Consider the following 21,101-nt stretch of genomic DNA (forward strand, 5'->3'; position numbering starts at 1 on the left):
AATAAAATGCAAATTCATTACTTAAAAATCATACAATGTGATTTTCTGGATTTTTGTTTTAGATTCCGTCTCTCACAGTTGAAGTGTACCTATGATAAAAATTACAGACCTCTACATGCTTTGTAAGTAGGAAAACCTGCAAAATCGGCAGTGTATCAAATACTTCTTCTCCCCACTGTAAATACAATGACAAAGCTGTAAAACATTATCCTAAATATAACCCATCAACTTAGTGAATACAGTTCGTGTTAGAGATGACGGTTTCAGCATGAAATATTCTTTATATTTTTACACACATTTATTTGACCCTGTCAATATGTGTTTGTTGTAAATGTTTTGAAACCAAACTGGTGGCAGTTGTGAAAAAAGTAAATAGTTGGAAGAGAATTTCCACTTAACTTGTGGACAATATGGACACAGCTATAAAGAATAAAAGGTCCAATGCAGAAGTTATCATCTCAACATCAAATCATTTCTGGGTAACAATTAAATACCTTAATGTGATTTTGAATTGAAAACAATGGTCCAAGAATCCAAAATAGCTTCTTAGCAAAGAGCAATTTCTCAAGCAAGAATTTAGCTAGGAATGTTTGGGAGAGGTAAACTGAAAACTAGCTGTTCTTGGCAGAGGTTTGGAACTCTTTCTTATTGCTCTATTAACTAATTAAATGTTGGCCAAAACTCCACCCCACCAGGCAGGCCAAAACTTTAGCCCACCAAAACAGGCTGATATTTTAGGCAGTCTTTTCAAAGAATTCTTACACTAAAAGGGCATTATAATTTTCACAATGTCACAGTATTATTCCAACCTCCGTGTGGAAATAAATATAAAAAACAGGAAAATCACGTTGGACTGTACTGGGCCGTGATTTTTTTTAAACCATAGATTGCCTGTTAAATTAAAACAAAATTACTGAAAACTCTGGAAACTTTAGTAAATGACCAGTAGTTTTGCAACCCTAATTAAAACAGCCAGCATTGAAGTCAATACTTTTTGCGTACCCAATCTGTCCATCGACGTAGGACTTTGAGGATAGCAACAGACCATATACTTCCACCTCTCTCACCTGTGCCATGCCTCCCTGGATGCCTTGCTGGTTCATACCAGGCTGTGCCATGCCAGGCTGCCCCGTGCCGAGGCCTGGTCCGGAGCCTGGGAACTGTCCCTGGGGAAGGTACTGGTTCTGGAGCTGGCCCACGTTGGGCTGGCCCATCCTGGAGTTCCCCATGCCCATCTACAGGGGACACATAACAGGCATTGGTTTAGAATAGAGCTCATTTTAGTCGTTTGACACTTTGGATACTAGGGACTACACTATATGTGGCATCAATGTATACATTAGTGCTATGACATATGGTTCCTCTTGCATTGGAATAGGTCTATAAGATCTATTGAACACTAAAACTCCTGTATTTGGGTATAATGGTTTATTTTCAAATGAAAAGCTTATGCCGATTAAGTGTATGTATGTAAAGCCTGGATGAGCGCACTGACCTGGTTGATGGGTGAGAGGGGGAGAGGAGGGGTGGACCTCTGGCCCATAGACTGCATCCCCATCTGGTTGAACTGGTTCATACCTGAAGAAAACAACCATGAGGATCATAGCATACAGAGAACACTGCTAGTGTAGCAATTAGGGATGTGCATCTTTCCCTTTGAGGATACATAGGCTCTGATACGTTTTAGTTTGAAACGATTCGGTGCAATTCGGTTTGATTAGAGAACTTTTATTTATTTCACCTTTATTTAACCACTGGAGTGATAGATGTGCAGAATATGATATGCAAATAGAGATACTGGGGTGCAAATGAGCAAAATAAATAACAATATGGGGATGAGGTAGTTGGGTGGGCTAATTACAGATGGGCTGTGTACAGGTGCAGTGATTGGTAAGCTGCTCTGACAACTGATGCTTAAAGTTAGTGAGGGAGATAGGAGTCTCCAGCTTCAGAGATTTTTGCAGTTCGTTCCAGTCATTGGCAGCAGAGAACTGGAAGGAATGGCGGCCAAAGGAGGTGTTGGCTTTGGAGATGACCAGTGAAATATACCTGTTGGAGCGCATACTACGGGTGGGTGTTGCTATCGTGACCAATGAGCTAAGATAAGGCGGGGATTTGCCTAGCAGTGATTTATAGATGACCTGGAGCCAGTGGGTTTGACGACGAATATGTAGTGAGGACCAGCCAACGAGAGCGTACAGGTCACAATGGTGGGTAGTATATGGGGCTTTGGTGACAAAACGGATGGCACTGTGATAGACTACATCCAATTTGCTGAGTAGAGTGTTGGAGGCTATTTTGTAAACAACATCGCCGAAGTCATGGATTGGTAGGATAGTCAGTTTTACGAGGGCATGTTTGGCAGCATGAGTGAAGGAGGCTTTGTTGCGAAATAGGAAGCCGATTCTATGTTTAACTTTGGATTGGAGATGCTTAATGTGAGTCTGGAAGGAGAGTTTACAGTTAACCAGACACCTAGGTATTTGTAGTTGTCCACATATTCTAAGTCAGACCCGCCGAGAGTAGTGAGTCTAGTCGGGCGGGTGCAAGCAGCGTTCGATTGAAGAGCATGCATTTAGTTTTACTAGCGTTTAAGAGCAGTTGGAGGCTACGGAATGAGTGTTGTATGGCATTGAAGCTCGTTTGGAGGTTTGTTAACACACAGTGTCCAATGAAGGTCCAGATGTATACAAAATGGTGTCGTCTGCGTAGAGGTGGATCTGAGAGTCACCAACAGCAAGAGCCACATCATTGATATACACAGAGAATAGAGTCAGCCCGAGAATAGAACCCTGTGGCACCCCCATAGAGACTGCCAGAGGTTCAGACAATAGGCCCTCCGATTTGACACATTGAACTAACTGAGAAGTAGTTGGTGAACCAGGCGAGGCAGTCATTTGAGAAACCAAAGGTCGATGAAGACGGCTGCACAGTACTGTCTTTTCTCGATCGCGGTTATAATATCGTTTAGGACCTTGAGCGTGGCTGAGGTGCACCCATGACCAGCTCGGAAACCAGACTGCATAGCGGAGAAGGTACGGTGGGATTCGAAATGGTCGGTGATCTGTTTGTTGACTTGGCTTTCAAATACTTTCGAAAAGGCAGGGCAGGATGGATATAGGTCTGTAACAGTTTGGATCTAGAGTGTCACCCCCTTTGAAGAGGGGGATGACCACGGTAGCTTTTCAATCTCTGGGGATCTCAGACGATACGAAAGAGAGGTTGAACAGGCTAGTAATAGGGGTTGCGACAATTTCGGCAGCTAATTTTAGAAAGAAAGGGTCCAGATTGTCTAGGCCAGCTGATTTGTAGGGGTCCACATTTTGCAGCTCTTTCAGAACATCAGCTATCTGAATTTGGGTGAAGGAGAAGCGGGGGGGGGGGGGGGGGTGCAGAGCTGGTGGCCGGGGTAGCCAGGTGGAAAGCATGGCCAGCCATAGCAAAATGCTTATTGAAATTCTCGATGATCGTAGATTTATCGGTGGTGACAGTGTTTCCTAGCCTCAGTGCAGTGGGTAGCTGGGATGAGGTGCTCTTATTCTCCATGGACTTTACAGTGTCCCAAAACTTTTTGGAGTTAGTGCTACAGGATGCAAATTTCTGTTTGAAAAAGCTAGCCTTTGCTTTCCTAACTGATTGTGTATATTGGTTCCGGACTTCCCTGAAAAGTTGCATATCGGGGGGGCTGTTCGATGCTAATGCAGTACGCCACAGGATGTTTTTGTGCTGGCCAAGGGCAGTCAAGTCTGGGGTGAACCAGGGGCGATATGATTCGATGCACTCACATTTGTTGAATAAACACATTCATTTTTCATTCTAAATTCAAATCTGCTGATGATTGAGCTCATGAGCTGGATCGGTCTGAGCTGACTTGTGTGAATCAGGGTTCCCCAACTGGCGGCCCAACGTTTTTATTTGGGCCCCCAAGTTGAGCAAATGTTTTTTTATTTCGTTTTTATTGCTGGACATAAGATTGTAAAAACACCAGGAAATCAGCTCCAAGTGATTTTAATTTTGGAACTCTGTTGAAGTATTCCCACACATAGAGATGTGATCATATAGAAATGTAAGCAAGGTTCGAAATTATTATGTTTTAGTCAAATATATCTGTTTGGGCTTCTTGCGGTCAATGTGCAGTCTACAAATTATTTGTAATTATGTTCCAGCCCCCTGACCATCCGCTCAAGAAATTGGCCCGCAGCTGAATCTAGTTGATGATCCCTGGTCTAGTTGATGAATCCTGGTCTAAATTATGCATGTCTATGTGTATGTACTTTTGATTGGGGAAGCAGCAAACCTTCACCGTGGAGACAAAGTCGGCGATGCATTTCCTGATGAAGCCGGTAACTGAGGTGATTAGCTCGTCGATGCTATCGGCGGAGTCCCGGAACATATTCCAGTCAGCGCTAGCAAAGCAGTCCTGGAGCATTTCTCTACAGAGCACGTCATGGGTACTTCCTGTTTAAGGTTCAGTTTGTAAACAGGAAGCAGGAGTATAGAGTCTTGAACTGATTTGCCGAAGAGGGGACGAGGGAGGGCCTTGTATGCTAGCTTGTGGGTTGAGTAATAGTGGTCTAGGACTTAAATCGCCCCTAGTGGCGAAGGAGAAGTGATGATAGAAGTTGGGAATCACATGTCTAAAGCCTTGTTCACACTGTCCAACCTTTTGTTTTTCAAATCCGTTTTGGAATACTGACAATCCAAAAGAGAAAGTTACAAGTGACCAAATCGGATGGTGTTCAGACAGCAGTCATTTGTTAACATGGCTACACTAGTTGTCATAGTAACGACGGGTGTGTGTGCAGTGGTGTAGGCCGATTGGTGGTGGTGCTCGTGCTTCCTATCACTCAGAAGTTATGTAGCAAGCCAAGGTGACAATGCCTGCCATGGACATTTCCCAGTTGCTTTGAATGTTCCAAGTCATAGCATCAGAAAGAACACTTAAAGCCTCAAAAGGATAAGATTATCCAACTTTCAAAACAAGTCATTTTTGGCTAGCCACAGCAGTCCACTAGCTAGCTAGGTAGCTGTTTAGCACATTCACTAATTTGTTTGTAAACAATTAACAAGCTAGTTAGCTACCACAGGTTCTTGTTAAACTGTCAGGGTACCTAGCAAGAAAGAAGAAATGCCAAATAAGTCTAAAAACCACTTGATGGCAAATAAATCGGATTTGACCATTCACACAAGTCACATGGCTAGGGAACAGATTTGTATCGGACTTCAAACCACTATCAGATTCCATGTGCTTTATGACTGTTCAGACTGCAGGAAAAAGAACGGATTCTAAAATCGGACATTTTAGTCACTTCAAAACGGTCAATGTTAACAAGGCTTTAGTGATGCGAAATCAAAATCAATGGCAACAAGAAAAGCGGCCTCTGGGTGCATGGTTTCTTTGCTTGTTTATAGCCTCATACAGTTTGTTAAGTGCCAACTTGTTGTTGTCCTGAGGTGGAATATGAGTCTGTCTATAAACTAGGGTACCAATGAGCATTTCTTGTAGTGGACAACTGTTTGGAGCGGTTACAAAGTCATTAATAATAATTAAAAATTTCCCCCCCATGTGAATACAATAAGATAAAGCGGGAACATACATACATTCAATGTAATTCATGAGTTGAATCAAAACCTCTGTTTAAACCCTTTCTCATGCTTGGAGTCTTCACAGATTTAGCATAAATCATCTGACAAAACACTAACTTTCTTTCCTTACATTTATGATACTGCTGTTTGATATATCATATACTAAGCATTTAACAATTGAATTACACATCGACCTTGATATTTCTGTCGAACTCTTTTTATATGGATACCTCGTAACATTTCTTATCTCCCCATGTTACGGTGTGAAAACAGTTTTCATTGGCACACGTATCCAAAAGAATGTATGTGAATGCAAAATCCAATGCTTCAAACAGAAAGTACATTTAATGATTAATACAACAAAATAGATACCACCATTTACGGGGTTCTTCAATAATTACGCATAATAGTGGTTTGATACGCGTTTGAGGTCTAGCTGTTTAGTTACGTGGGGACATTATCGCGCAACATAAGCGGATTCAGGAAAGGATTTTCTGAATGACAGTCAAGTGATAAAGACCTTGTGTGATACTGCATGCGATTTATCAGCCAAAGTGCGGCAATTAATGTTGATCTCGAGGATTGACATCTATGTTGTTACGGCGGTCAAGATAATTAGCCTACTTTGTGGACAACAAATCAAAATTTGTGAGGTAAGATTACGGTGTGTACATTTTATAACAGAGCAATTGAGAACGTGAAAACCGGCATGTTTTTAAAAAATAGCTGCCTATACCGTGCCACGATAAGGTACGTTTTCTGCATAAGATTTAGTGTGTATTGACTTAATGAACTGCTGTTATGTTGTTACTGACTGATATATCCTAGCTAACCATTGTTAATCTTATTAAATGATGCTATACAGCATCTATTGCTAGACTAGAGACATGCCCTAGCTATAGTTAGTCAGTGGTTGCACATCTAACTAGCTGGAATGAAGCAAAGGTGTGTATAGCAGACATGTAAATAGGTCCTTTGTTTACAACAGGTCTCCAGCTACCCAGAACCGTTTGATCAGCCTGATAGGGTGCAGTGAGTGTGTCCAGCTTACGCCTGTGTGTGTGTGTGTGTGTGTTTGTGTGTGTGTGTGAGAGAGTGTGTATATATTTAATTTCATTGCTAGATAGATAGGGTTGTGGGGTCCTGTCCAGAAACAGCCCCTAACCCTAGACACTCGTGGAGATCTGAGAGAATTGGACAGGTGTAAGCAATACCGCCAAAATTCCACCAAGCCTATCAGAGGGTAACATGGAGCTCTCACTATGTTACCACCCATCAATCCCTCTCAGATCTCAAGTGTCTAGACTCTGGGTAGTAGGGACTAGGGGTCGCTTCTTGACAGGCCATGGGTATTATGGTTGCTCAGTCGGTCATAGGAATGGGATTGAGTAATCGAGTACTCGAATGGTTGTCTAAACTCGATCTTTAACCAGAGATAACATTATTTTCAAATACTGTATAACTATTTGGTAGAAATTGCCTTGAAGACTATGTTCATTTGCGGGACACAAAAAAATAAAGTAAGCCAAGCATCACACACACACACTTAAGCTCCCCAAATTCCCTATCTCACTCACTCGAGTTTCCGACCGCTCCCTCTACAGTAGTATGCGCCTACAGCGCCTACAGAAATAAATGCCTATAAAAACGTATCTAACTGATGGGATACATAGGCTACATTCCTTGCCAAATGACGACAGTTTTATCACAAATTCTAAATGGACTGGTTGACTGAAGTTGAGAAATGTGGGTGTTCCAACAACGAGCTGCAGTTTCGGAATAATTGCAACATTCTCCGCTTAGGCTACTTCGCAGTTATCACTACTTGCCAGTCAAAATTCATGCATTTTTTATTGCTTTTTGGTCTTAATTTAAAGGTTAGGCATAAGGTTAACAGTGTGGTTCTGGTTAGTTTTAAAATCAGATTTTAAGAAGCGAAATTTTTGAAACAGGCAGGGTTTATGACTTTGTGGCTGTGGTAACTAACGTTAGTGACGACCCTACTTTGCGAACTTCTAGTGGCATTTAGAATGGGTTAGCCTAGGCTATTACTCCCTTAAACAGACAGGTCCCACTCTGAAAATATGCAAAAACATTAGTTTGATAAAGACAGAGCGTATTTTCATCAGAATCATTAAGCCTAGGCCGACTCACCATACAGATGTCCTGGCCATAATTCATCCCCATGCAGTGTTCAATGTAGAATTGTTAATCCATTTAGAAAATCCCAAGGAACAGGCATAATAAACTAAATCAAATGGCTGTATATCAAAAAGAACAATTTTGGTTTGTAACCCTAAAAAAGTATTTCAACTTGCCAAATTGAGCCGTTTCAAATGATCACAGAATAACTGTTCCAGATGAGATATGCAAATCACTTCGCACAATTCTGTTCTATTTTATTCATTATATTACATCATGGTTTTTTCCCCTTCTATAAAATAGGTGTCTTGACTGTGATAAGGGTCAGGAAATAAGACTGTCTTGTCTGCTAAATTAACAAAACAGGGCTATGCCATTGCACTGCCGTAGGCTTCCTCAAGCGAGTGCAACACTGCGGAAGTTACTACTTTTTTGAAGATTGTGTTCGACGATATAATAACCCAGTTGATAACAGTTTCAATACATTTGACTTAATATATTATGAGGCAATTTAGCAATTAGGATTTGTTATCTGTAATGGTTGATAAATTAGGTATTGTTGCTCACTGTTGGCATTTAGATAAATACGCCGTTTTTTTCCAGTGTCGCCTTTGTTCTAAAAATAGCTTATTTCCCCCCTCATGAGAGTACTCAATCAAAAAAAGGTTAAATGCCCATCCCTAGTCAGGCCCTCAAAAATTAGCTGTCAAATACTTGCTTGGGAGAATCTCAATTGAATTTCCTTGATTCGTTGCATCCTCCTCTCCTTCTCAAAACCCATTGGATGAGAAGGTCAGAGATCCCTCCCCTCACCTTTTCGAATGGGTTTTTTATTTTATTTTTTTAGAAGGAGGCGAGAGGACGTGAGGAATGAAGGGGGCACAATTGAGATTCTCCACTTGTTTCCTCACCTCCCTCTCATAGCACATTGGGGGAGAGGCAGGAAGGTTCCTCCCCTTGTGCTCCAACACACTTTCAAGAAGCAAGGAGTGGAGGAAACAAGAACAGAGGAAGCAAGAATGTGATGTCTAGTCACACACACACACAGCTTGAAGAGTTCACTGATTATAATGATTTCATTATTGTCAATGATGTTGACAGAACCCATTGTATTATATTATTGTAAGAAATGTTATGAACTATAAATATATAGAAATGCAGTTTATTTTTAATTCTTCTGGAAGGTTTAGCATGGCTATAAATGATAGAGAAATTGACTAAAGCACAAACAGACCTGGCTACTATGCATAACAAAAACATTTTGAATGACAGATGTTTTGTTGTTGCTAGGAGTTACGGTCTCATTGTGCCCATCTAGACTCTTCTTCCTGTAACTACACATGTGAAGCTGCAAGAAAATCATATAATCAACCCATTTTGAAATTTTGGCCCCGATGTCACACATTGGCCCCTTTATTTATAGAAATACCCATATACAGTAGTCACGATAACGGATGAAAACTCTTGGGTAGTAGAAGGGTCAACATTTGACCATGAGGTATTCCAAGACAGGTGAACAATAGGTTGAGACTTCCACTGCGCTAGAGTCTGAACACCATTTGTTGTTGATAGACATTCCCCTCCCCCTCTGGATTTCCTTTAATTAAATGTAGTGTCCGCTCGGTGAACGGAGAATCCATCAAGTTGGATAGCCATGGGGGGCATCTTGTCCGAAAGCCATGTTTCAGAAAAACAGAGTATTGCAGTTACAAGAGACCTGTTGATAGCAAATCCGCGATCGAAAGTCATCCATCTTATTATCAAGTGACTATTGGCCAATAGAATGGAGGGAAGTGGTGGCCGGTTTTCCCTTTGCCTCACCAGGACACCGCTTTCCTGCCTCTTTTTCACCTGCGTTTCCTCTTGGGTAGCCCAAAGACTGGGTCGGAGGGACACAAAGAACCCAGGACAGATGAGTCGATGTCGGAATTGAAGTTAGTAACTGACGATCTGATGTCCAAAAGTTATTGTCAATCATAAGAAATGATAGCGGATACATTTCATAAAGAAGTAAAGATAAAACGCCAAAAGAATCACAAAATAGCAAAGTTGTTTCGGAGCTCACAAGTAAGCAACCATACAGTAGTGCCATCTTAAAACTACTAAAATCAGCCCAATAATGTTACGCCTCTGTGTGGCGACCCCCCTCTCCTGTCCCCATGGACTCACCTGCCGGGTTCTGCATCCTAGTCACCATCTGGTTGGGTCCACCGGGCCGCACCAGAGAGGGGTCAGGGAGGGGACCATCTGTAGGAGTGGAGAGACAAGAAGATGAAGGAGAGAGATAGGATGTCTTGCCATTATCGCACTATAAAACAGGGGTAGGCAACTAGATTCAGCAGCGGGCCGATTTTGGTTCGAGCGGTTGGTCAGGGGGACATAATTATACAAATTTGTACCCAGCAAATTGACCACAAGTACGTCCAAAAAGAGAGTGTATTTGAAAATAACAATTTCACACCTTGATTACATTGAGACACGGTCACGTCTCTTTTTATTTGTAGAAATACTTGGGAACAGATTTCCTGAATTAAACTATTTTAGCTGAATTCTAGGTGATTTACAGTCTTTTTTGTCCCAAAACTGTTCTGTAATATTACATGTGTGTCCTGTCCACTCAGTAGGTGGCAGTCCTGTGGGTGGAAGTGGCTGTATCTGGCCCAGAACCATGCCCAGAGACCCAAAGCCTCTAGGAGACATGCCAGGGGGCATGCCAGGCCCAGGCTGAGTAGGCATCAACATACCCTGCTTTTGGAGCCGCGTCCGCCTCTTCTCCTCCAACTCCTTTTGGATCTTATAGATCTTCTCAGCCAACAGGTGGTAGTACTCCGCCTGGGAGGAGGAGAGGGGGAACGAGAAATTTAGAAAACGTGAAGGAGACAGTGAGGTGAATGAAGATTACGGAGAGGATGATGGAAGAAGGGAAATTATGTAAGGGAGAGAGGGGGAAATTAGAACATAGGAATAGAAAAATACACAAAAGAGACAAGTTTAGTTATATTCCAGACAGTTGTACTGTCTTACATTTGTCCCCATCTCAACAGAAATTCAATAAAAGAGCATCTTCACTCAATGTAGCGGCTTACCCTACTGTTGGCAGACTCATACATGTCCCCCTCCACCTTCCTAGCGTACGCCACCAGGTTCTCCATCCGCCTGTCCTTCAGAGCAGCAGGGTCGGGGGTCGGGAAGATGGCTTGCACACTACACACAAAGAAACAAGAGACATTAGGGAAACTGGGGGGGGGATATGTGAACGAGAATACGATGTAAAGCAAATTTCAGTGAACACAAACCTGTTTTGTTAACTTTGATTTTGTTCCATTGAGATAATCCTTTAACAAGAAAGTTAGAGGAGATGCAGCAGTGAAGTGTGTCGCAAGCGGACTGAATCACAGCTAGCTAGCGGTGTCTGAGCTGCTTGACAGTGGTGAATGTGGTCAGTGTGTTATTCTATAGTTCTACGCTGCATGAAATCTCAGAGGATGTGAGTTTACTATGAAACGGTGTGGCCTGTTCATGCCAATTGCCAGGCTCCCTCAAAACTTGACTGTGGCATTGTGTTGTGTGACAAAACTGCACATTTTAGAGTGTCCTTTTATTGTCCCCAGCACAAGGTGCACCTGTGTAATGATCATGCTGTTTAATCAGCTTCTTGTCAGGTGGATGGATTATCTTGGCAAAGGGGAAATGCTCACGAACAGGGATGTAAAAAAAAATATTGAAGAAATATGCTTTTTGTGCGTGCGGAAAATGTCTGGGATCTTTTATTTCAGCTCATGAAACATGGTACCAACGCTTTACATGTTGCGTTTATATTTTTGTTCAGTGTATTGACTATTTGTCTAGCAACTACATTTTCCATGTTCTTACAGCATACACATCTCTGACATGAAATAGCATTAGCTGCATTAAAACAGAAGCAACCTTTTGGCTTGTATACAACTAATTGAACCAAATTGAAAGGAAGAAACTCCTAAAATCAACAAACCAAGTTTAACCTCTTAAGGATCGGACCCTTTTTTTCAATTTTCGCCTAAAATGACATACCCAAATCTAACTGCCTGTAGCTCAAGACCTGAAGCAAGGATATGCATATTATTGATACCATTTGAAAGGAAACACTTTGAAGTTTGTGGAAATGTGAAATTTATGTAGGAGAATATAACACATTAGATATGGTCAAAGATAATACAAACAAAAAAACATGTGTTTTCTAATTTTTTTGTTCCATCATCTTTGAAATGCAAGAGAAAGGCCACAATATAACATTGAAGTTCAGGCGCAATTTAGATTTTGGCTACTAGATGGCAGCAATCTGTGTGCAAAGTTTCAGATTGATCCAGTGAAGCATTGCAATGCTGGACTATTTTGTATCAAGTCTGCCCAAATGTGCCGATTTAGTCAATTGATACTTTTTCAAGTACATAACATGCAAAAATTATATGGTAATACAAAATGTAAGTTTACACACTCCCAGGAATGTCATACACGATGGATCATTAGCTTATACACTAACTTTCACACATCTAGATGGCCGGGCGGGGTGGGTATGGAGCCAGAGACAGCAGGGGTTCAAACTGTAGAACCCAGCTCCTACATTTGAATATAAAAAATGATTTTATCAAACAAAACTATGCTACATTTTATCTCTGGGACCCTCAGGATGACAAATCAGAGCAAGATTACGGAATGCAAGTACATTACCTTCAGAGGTGAATGTATCAAACCAGTTGCCGTGATACGTTTTTTTGTTGTTGTGCACTCTCAAAACAATAGCATGGTATTTTTTCACTGTAATAGCTACTATAAATTGGACAGTGCAGTTTGATAAACAAGAATTTAAGCTTTCTGCCCATATAAGACAAGTCTATGTCCTGGAAAGTTTGCTGTTACTTACAACAGTCATGCTAATCACATTAGCGCACGTTAGCTCAACCGTCCCGTATACGGGACACCGATCCCGTAGAGGGTAACAGGATGTCTCTATTTCCCCCTGAATTCAGGCTTACAAGCGCCAGTATTTCCCGTAGAATTCTTTTCAGCAGAGGTGGCAAAGTTAGCGTTGGGCGTGGCCAATGGCATGAACTTCCGACCAAAGAATGTAGAGGCCCTCTTGGCCGCTGAGACAGTGTTTCCCTATTAAAGCTAATTTCTTGCAATTCTACACATTTTGCCATGGCTTATGCAGTGTTCTTATGCTATGAGTGACTCAAATATTACAACAAAATCAATGGGGTCCCCATGCTATGACATTTTATGAATTTTATATACTCCCTGACAGTCTAGTTTTTATTTTCCGGTGATTGTTAGTTCTCAAAGATGATCTTATTTGAAAATGTATAGCTCCTTTATATCTGGTTTTAGTCATTTAAAATGTACACTGAAAATGTAGCCGAAAAGTATATTTTTTAAATCAATAAAATTAGACCACTGGCGTAACGCAGTTTCCCTGGAACCCCCTGTACTTTACCGGTTGTCCGTGCAGTTTGTCCTTTCGGCGGTAGGAATGTGACAATATATCCACAGGAAAGTACAATTAAAGTTTTCAAAGAGCGGCTAGTGCGTTCAGATTTCTATCACCTGAAGCATGCGCACAAGATAAAAAATACCATCACAAGATGCACGCATCCTTGCAGAGCTCGTGCACGTGTTACATGGTTCTGCGCAGGCATCAGGTGACAGAAAACGCAACACCACCAGCACACATTCCTAGCGGCAAAAGAACCAACCGCACAGACAACCAGTAAAGTATGTTAAAATATAATTTTACTCAACATTCTTGCTTGTAGAGGTCGAGAGGGGAAACTTTTCGATTCAAAAAATGCTAATTTCTGCCCAATGTAGAATTCAATGCAATTCAATGTCAGGTTTCCAGGCAAGCTCTCTCCCAGCTTAGATAGAAAGTCTGTAAAACCAGTCTATTCCTGGCAAATAATACAGTCGGTCAACCCTCAAAACACTAGCTTGCTAGTTTCATTCTGCAGTGAGTGTACCATCTATAGCTATATACTGTATTTAGCTGCTATTTATAAACCTTATAAAAATTATACATCAAACAGCCTATCAATTAGGAACAAAGTAGTCTGCTTGAGGATAAATTCAGCCGCTAGATATGTTGAACTCAGCGGGTTGTCTGGCTAATAGCCTAAACAACTGGGCTGCATGGTCTCCTGAAGTACTCCTTTTTTGGACAGTTTTCACCACAGCCTGTAGGTCAACCTGGTCTTGAATGATGCATGCCAAGACAATGCACTCGGAAAGTATTCAGACCCCTTCACTTTATTACGTTACAGCCTTATTCTAAAATGGATTTTAGAAACTAATATTCCTCAATACCCCATAATGACAGAGCAAAAACAGTTTTTTAGAAATGTTAGCAAATGTATTAAATAAAAAACAAACAATCACTTTTACATAAGTATTCAGATTCTTTACTCACTACTTTGTTGAAGCACCTTTCACTGCGATTACAGCCTCAAGTCTTCTTGGGTATGACGCTACAAGCTCGGCACACCTGTATTTTGGGAGTTTCTCCCATTCTTCTCTGCAGATCCTCTCAAGCTCTGTCAGGTTGGATGGGGAGCGTCGCTGCACAGCTATTTTCAGGTGTCTCCAGAGATGTTCGACCGGGTTCAAGTCCGGGCTCTGGCTGGGCCACTCAAGGACATTCAGAGACTTGTCCCGAAGCCACTCCTGCGTTGTCTTGTTGTGTGCTTAGGGTCGTTGTCCTGTTGGAAGGTGAACCTTTGCCCCAGTCTGAGGTCGTGAGCAGGTTTTCATCAAGGATCTCTGTACTTTGCTCCGTTCATCTTTCCCTCGATCCTGACTAGTCTCCCAATCACTGCCGCTGAAAAACCTCCCCCAGCATGCTGCCACCACCATGCTTCACCGTAGGGATGGTGCCAGGTTTCCTCCAGACGTGACGCTTGGCATTCAGGCCAAAGAGTTCAATCTTGGTTTCATCAGACCAGAGAATCTTGTTTCTCATGGTCTGAGAGTCCTTTAGGTGCCTTTTGGCAAACTCCAAGCGGGCTGTCATGTGCCTTTTACTGAGGAGTGGCTTCCATCTGGCATCTCTACCATAAAGGCCTGATTGGTGGAGTGCTGCAGAGATGGTTGTCCTTCTGGAAGGTTCTCCCATCTCCACAGAGGAACTCTGGAGCTCTGTCAGAGTGACCATCGGGTTCTTGGTCACCTCCCTGACCAAGACCCTTCTCCCTCGATTGCTCAGTTTGGCCAGGCTGCCAGCTCTAGGAAGAGTCTTGGTGGTTCTAAACTTCTTCCCTTTAAGAATGATGGAGGCCACTGTGTTCTTGGGGACCTTCAATGCTGCAGACATTTTTTGGTACCCTTCTTGGCTTGGTTTTTGCTTTGACATGCACTGTCAACTGTGGGACCTTATATAGACAGGTGTGTAACTTCCCAAATCCTGTCCAATCAATTGAATTTACCACAGGTGGACTCCAATCAAGTTGTAGAAACATCAAAGATGCTCAATGGAAACAGGATGCACCTGAGCTCAACTTTGAGACTCATAGCAAAGGGTCTGAATACTTATGTAAATAAGGTATTTATGTTTTTATTTTTTATAAATCTGCCAACATTTCTAAAAACCTGTTATTGCTTTGTCATTATGGGGTATTGTGTGTAGATTGATGAGGGAAATGTTTAATTTAATCCAATTTAGAATAAGGCTGTAACGTAACAAAATGTGTAAGTCAAGGGGTCTGAATACTTTCCAAATGCACTGTATACCAGAGATAAGGGACTGTTGATATTGCAACCGCACAACTCAAACGCCGGTTCACCAGTATGAACGAAATCGCAAAGCACTTTTTTGGTTCAAGCCCTCAATCTGTTTGCATCCAGACTACCTGTCCCCAGAGCTTCCTATACAGTTAATCTCTTTCTGTAACGTGTTGAGGCCGACAATTAAGGAGAATGAGAGGCTCAATTAATGATGTTGCAGAAATGCTGTATTTGAAACACCAATCCCTTCTGCCCAGTTTCCCTGATGTTGCTATGGCAATCAAGACGTTTTTACCATCCCTGTAACGGTCCCTTCTGCCACGAGGCTACCTCATTATTTGAGGTAGCTGACAGACATGGACGCTCTGCTTCTAGCTCCTAAGCAACATTTTGTTTTTTTGTGTGTTATTTCTTACATTATTAGCCCAGAACGTTTTTTTGTGTTATTACATACAGCCGGAAATAACTTTTGGATATCAGAGAGGCGGTAACTCACCAGCATTACGACCAGGAATACGACTTTCCCGAAATTGGATCCTTTGTTCCCCAGGGCAATTTAACTTATCCCAGAGGCTGCTCTAAGATGGCGCCGGTGGAGAAGAGGTATTCAGAGTGGCCTGCTGGTTCGACTCAGGAGGCGTGCACACCATCCACCACTTCCGAGTATATTACTCGCTAATGTTCAGTCTCTGGATAATAAAGTAGACGAGCTCAGGGCGAGGATCTCCTTCCAGAGAGACATGAGGGCCTGTAACATACTGTTTCACTAAATCATGGCTCTCTCGGGATATACTGTCCCCGTCCATACAGCCAGCTGGGTTCTCAGTACATCGCGCAGACAGGAATAAAGAACTCTTCGGGAAGAAGAAAGGCGGTGGCGTATGTTTCATGATTAACTACTCATGGTGTGATTGTGATAACATACAGAAATTCAAGTCCTTTTGTTCACCCGACCTAGAATACCTCAAATGCCGACCGTATTACCTCCCAAGAGAACGCTCTTCGGTTAATCACAGCCGTGTATATACCCCCTCAAGCAGATACCACAACGGTCCTCAATGAACTACACTTGACTTCATGCAAACTGGAAAACACATGAGGCCGCATTTATTGTAGCTGGGGATTTTAACAAAGCCAATTTGAGGAAAACGCTACAGTTCTATCAACACTGGTAAAACATTCGACCACTGCTACTCCCCCTTTCGAAATGCCTACAAGGTCCTCCCCGCCCTCCCTTCGGCAAATCAGATCACGACTCCATTTTTCTCCTCCCTTCCTACAGGCAGAAACTCAAAACAGGAAGTATCCCTGCTAAGGTCTATTCAACGCTGGTCTGACCAATCAGAATCCATGCGTGAATATTTTTTTGATCATGCAGACTGGGATATGTTCTGGGTAGCCTCTGAGAATAACATCGACGAATACGGTGACTCAATTAATCAGGAAGTGTATAGAGGATGTTGTTCCCACTGTAATAATAATAAGACTATTAAAACTTACCCAAACCAAAAACCATGGATAGATGGCTGCATTAGCGCAAAACTGAAAGCATGAACCACGGCAAGGTGACTCAGAATATCGTTGAATACAAACAGTGGTTATTTCCTCCGTAAGGCAATCAAACAGGCAAAACGTCAGTACAGAGACAAAGTGGAGACACAATTCAACGGCTCAGACACAAGACGCATGTTGCAGGATCTACAGACAATCACGGATTACAAAGGGAAAGCCAGCCACGTCGCGGACACCGAGGTCTTGCCCCCTGACAGGCTAAACACCTTCTTCACCCGCTTTGAGGATAACACAGTGCCACCGACGCGGCCGGTCCCAAGGACTGTGGGCTCTCGATCACCGTGGCCGACATGAGTAAGACATTTAAGCGTGTTATACCTCACAAAGCTGCCGGCCCAGACGGCATCCCTAGCCGCGTCCTCAGAGCATGCGCAGACCAGCTGGCTGGAGTGTTCACAGACATATTCAATCTCTCCCTATCCCAGTCTGCTGTCCCCACTTACTTCAAGATGTCCACCATTGTTCCTGTACCCAAGAAAGCAAAGGTAACTGAACTAAATTACTATCGCCCCGTAGCACTCACTTGTCATCATGAAGTGCTTTGAGAGACTAGTCAAGGATCATATCACCTCCACCTTACCTGACACCCTAGACCCACTGCAATTTGCATACCACCCCAATAGATCCACAGACAATGCAATCGCCATCGCACTGCCCTATCACATCTGGGACAAGAGGTATACCTATATAATAATGCTGTTAATTCAAGGTCCTCAGCCTTCAACACCATAGTACCCTCCAAGCTCATCATTAAGCTTGGGGCCCTGGGTCTGAACCCCGCCCTGTGCAACTGGGTCCTGGACTTCCTGACAGGCCGCCACCAGGTGGTGAAGGTAGGAAACAACACCACTTAGCTGATCCTCAACACAGTGGCCCCACAAGGGTGCGAGCTCAGCCCCCTCCTGTACTCCCTGTTCACCCATGACTGCGTGGCTACGCACGCCTCCAACTCAATCATCAAGCTTGCAGATGACAACAGTAGCAGGCCTGATCACCAACAATGATGAGACAGCCTACAGGGAGGTGGTGAGGGCCCTGGCGGAGTGGTGGCAGGAAAATAACCTCTCCAACAAAACGAAGGAGCTGATCGTGGACTTCAGGAAACAGCAGAGGGAGCACGCCTCTATCCACATGGATGGGACCACAGTGGAGAAGGTGAAAAAGCTTAAAGTTCCTCGGCGTACACATCACTGACAATCTGAAATGGTCCACCCACACAGACAGTGTGGTGAAGAAGGCACAACAGTGCCTCTTCAACCTCAGGAGGCTGAAGAAATTTGGCTTGGCACCTAAAACCGTCACAAACTTTTACAGATGCACAATTGAGAGCATCCTGTTGGACTGTATCATCGCCTGGTACGGCAACTGCACCTCAACCACAGGGCTCTCCAGAGGATGTTGTGGTCTGCCCAACGCATCACCGGGGACAAACTACCCGCCCTCCAGGACAACTACAGCACCTGATGTCACAGGAAGGCCAAAAAGATCAAGGACATCAACCACCCGAGCCACAGCCTGTTCACCCCGCTAACATCCAGAAGGCGAAGTCAGTACAGGTGCATCAAAGCTGGGACTGAGAGACTGAAAAACAGCTTACATCTCAAGGCCATCAGACTGTTAAATAGCCATCACTAGCCAGATACCACCCGGTTACTCAACACTGCACCTTAGAGGCCGCTGCCCTATATACATAGACATGGAATCACTGGTCACTTTAATAAATGTTTACATACTGCTTTCCTCATTTCATATGTATATAAACTGTATTCTATTTTACTGTATTTTAGTCAATGCCACTCCGACATTGCTCGTCTTAATATTTATATATTTCTTAATTCCATTCTTTTACTTTTAGATTTGTGTGTATTGTGAATTGTTGGTTACTACTGCACTGTTGGAGCTAGGAACGCAAGCATTTCGCTACACCCGCAATAACATCTGCTAAATATGTGTATGTGACCAATAAAATGTGATTTACCTAAGAAGCATTAGGCTCTCGCTCTGATATGTGCTTTTGAACACCTGGGTAAGCTCCACTCACTGGACTGGCACCGTAGTAGCCTTGACAACGGCATTTGTTCACCGATATGCCCTTATACTTTCAAATCAGTTTCATTTCTTTTTCAAGGTCTGAGGCACTTTTTCAGTCACATTCCTGAAGCCCAAGAAACAAACACTTAGCTTCCTAGTACATATGGAAATTAAAAACATTAATGAATGACTTTGAGGGTTACTGTCAAAAATGATGTATTAAAAGTATTTTTTTTTAATGGACATCGATGACAGGCACATGGGCCCCCATGACTGCTGCGGGGGTGTCCAGTATGTCAGTGTATAAGACGTGGTGTTTTTAGGCTGTATTGTCCCTCCCTCCCGGCTCATGGTCACTTACAGTTTGTGCACCAAGTGGTTCCTCAGGTCCTGGGTGATGTCCTCATGCCAGCTCTTCCTCATACCCGCTGCAGAGGGTGGTGTCGCCGTGGGCATGGAGCCCATGTTACCCGTCCCGCCCGCATCGTTCATCAGACTAGAACACACAGAGAGAACACAAAGTTTGCACCTGCCCGAAGTGTCAGATGGGATTTGCAGTTCTGGGACAATTCTATTGGTTCCATTGCACCAGGCATGCTCAATCAAGTGCAGGTAGAAGTATTTAAAAGAAAGCAAATAATTTGCTGGCAGGTCTGCTACTCACCCCTGGGAGTTCATGTTGAGGTGTAGCATGGTGTCCTGCAGCAGGCTGGTCTGCTGGTTCTGGGGTGAAACACCCACTCCTCCATTCACCCCCATTGGGTTACCCCCTGACAGGTTGAAAGAAACATTATCACACACCAGGGTTCTCCCCAAATAATATTTAACATTACCTTTTGTTTGTGGTTCTGATAATAAAAAATTAAAAACAGTAGTTAGAAGTCAATGATTGAAATTACTCCCACCACACATTTTATTTTCAAATTTACCTTTATTTAACTAGGCAAGTCAGTTAAGAACAAATTCTTATTTACAATGACGGCCTACACCGGCCAAACCCGGACGACGCTGAGCCAATTGTGCGCCGCCCTATGGGACTCCCAATCACGGCCGGTTGTGATACAGCCTGTAATCGAACCAGGGGGTCTGTAGTGACGCCTCAAGCACTGAGATGCAGTGCCTTAGACTGCTGCGCCACTCAGGAGCCCAATGACTTGAAAGAAGGTCGACTTCACCAAAATGTTGACAAATAAAACGTGCAGAGGTAAACATCTGTGTGTGTGTGTGTGTTGGAGTAATTCCCATTAAAGTGGACAAAAGGGGGAGGTTTCAGTCAGGGAAAGCAGCAGTGTAACCTTACTATTATGGAGAGACTGGTTACAGCTTCAAAACCCAAGAGGAACATGCACACTGCTGGTGTAGTACATCAATTATTTAAACCAGTTAGAATCCTACAGAATAATAACAGGATTCACAAAACGGGACTCTTTTCTCTGTATATTCTGAGGTAAAACGCTGGCATTTTCTTTTTAAGGAGACAGGACACCCGAATATTGAAATGTGTAGAACCCGGCCACTAGCTACCTGCTTACCTGGCATTGAGACAAAAATAAAAAGAAAAGGCCAGATGTTTGAAGGCTTAGAAATGGGGGTAAAAACATACAGTAGACCTGACAATTTTTTAGCTAACCAACAGCTTACCCATAGGGTTGAGCGGCCTCATGCCCGGCTGGCCCTGCAGACCCTGTGAGGGCAGAGAAGCCTGGTTGGGCTGGTTCTGGATCTGGGTGCCCTGGTAAGTGAGGCCCAGGGCGGCGTAGGCCCTCTCAATTGAGCTGGGGTCGATCTGGCTGGGGGGGTTGAGGTTGGGGGCGCTGGGCTGGCCTCCGGGCACCGAGCCCAAGGAACTACCCAGACCTACACCAGCACCTCCTAGCAGAGCTGTAGAGACAGGAGTGTTAATACTTCTGTCCTCTAGGAGGTACGCTATGAACAACTAATTTATAATGCAACATATCCATTAATTCATGGAAGAGTGCAATTATAAAACAATCTCATCTCAAAGCATCTAGACGTCT

The 21,101-nt window shown here is 43.2% G+C and overlaps 1 protein-coding gene across 1 annotated transcript in view; it reads right to left on the reverse strand.

Moving 5' to 3' along the window:
• The window catches only part of LOC311100841 (histone acetyltransferase p300-like), a 49,297-nt gene that overhangs the window by 20,734 nt on the left and 7,462 nt on the right, over nucleotides 1-21,101 (reverse strand). Inside the window, exons 6-13 of the mRNA XM_084141817.1 lie at nucleotides 20,725-20,964; nucleotides 19,748-19,853; nucleotides 19,445-19,579; nucleotides 10,815-10,932; nucleotides 10,473-10,560; nucleotides 9,898-9,975; nucleotides 1,496-1,578; nucleotides 1,068-1,235 (exon numbers count right to left, since the gene is read on the reverse strand). Of these exons, the coding sequence (XP_083997943.1) occupies nucleotides 1,068-1,235; nucleotides 1,496-1,578; nucleotides 9,898-9,975; nucleotides 10,473-10,560; nucleotides 10,815-10,932; nucleotides 19,445-19,579; nucleotides 19,748-19,853; nucleotides 20,725-20,964 (1,016 nt within the window). The remainder of the gene's footprint in view (nucleotides 1-1,067; nucleotides 1,236-1,495; nucleotides 1,579-9,897; nucleotides 9,976-10,472; nucleotides 10,561-10,814; nucleotides 10,933-19,444; nucleotides 19,580-19,747; nucleotides 19,854-20,724; nucleotides 20,965-21,101) is intronic.

This window comes from Coregonus lavaretus (assembly GCF_964263955.1).
Source record: "Coregonus lavaretus genome assembly, chromosome: 25".
Taxonomy (NCBI): Eukaryota; Metazoa; Chordata; class Actinopteri; order Salmoniformes; family Salmonidae; genus Coregonus; species Coregonus lavaretus.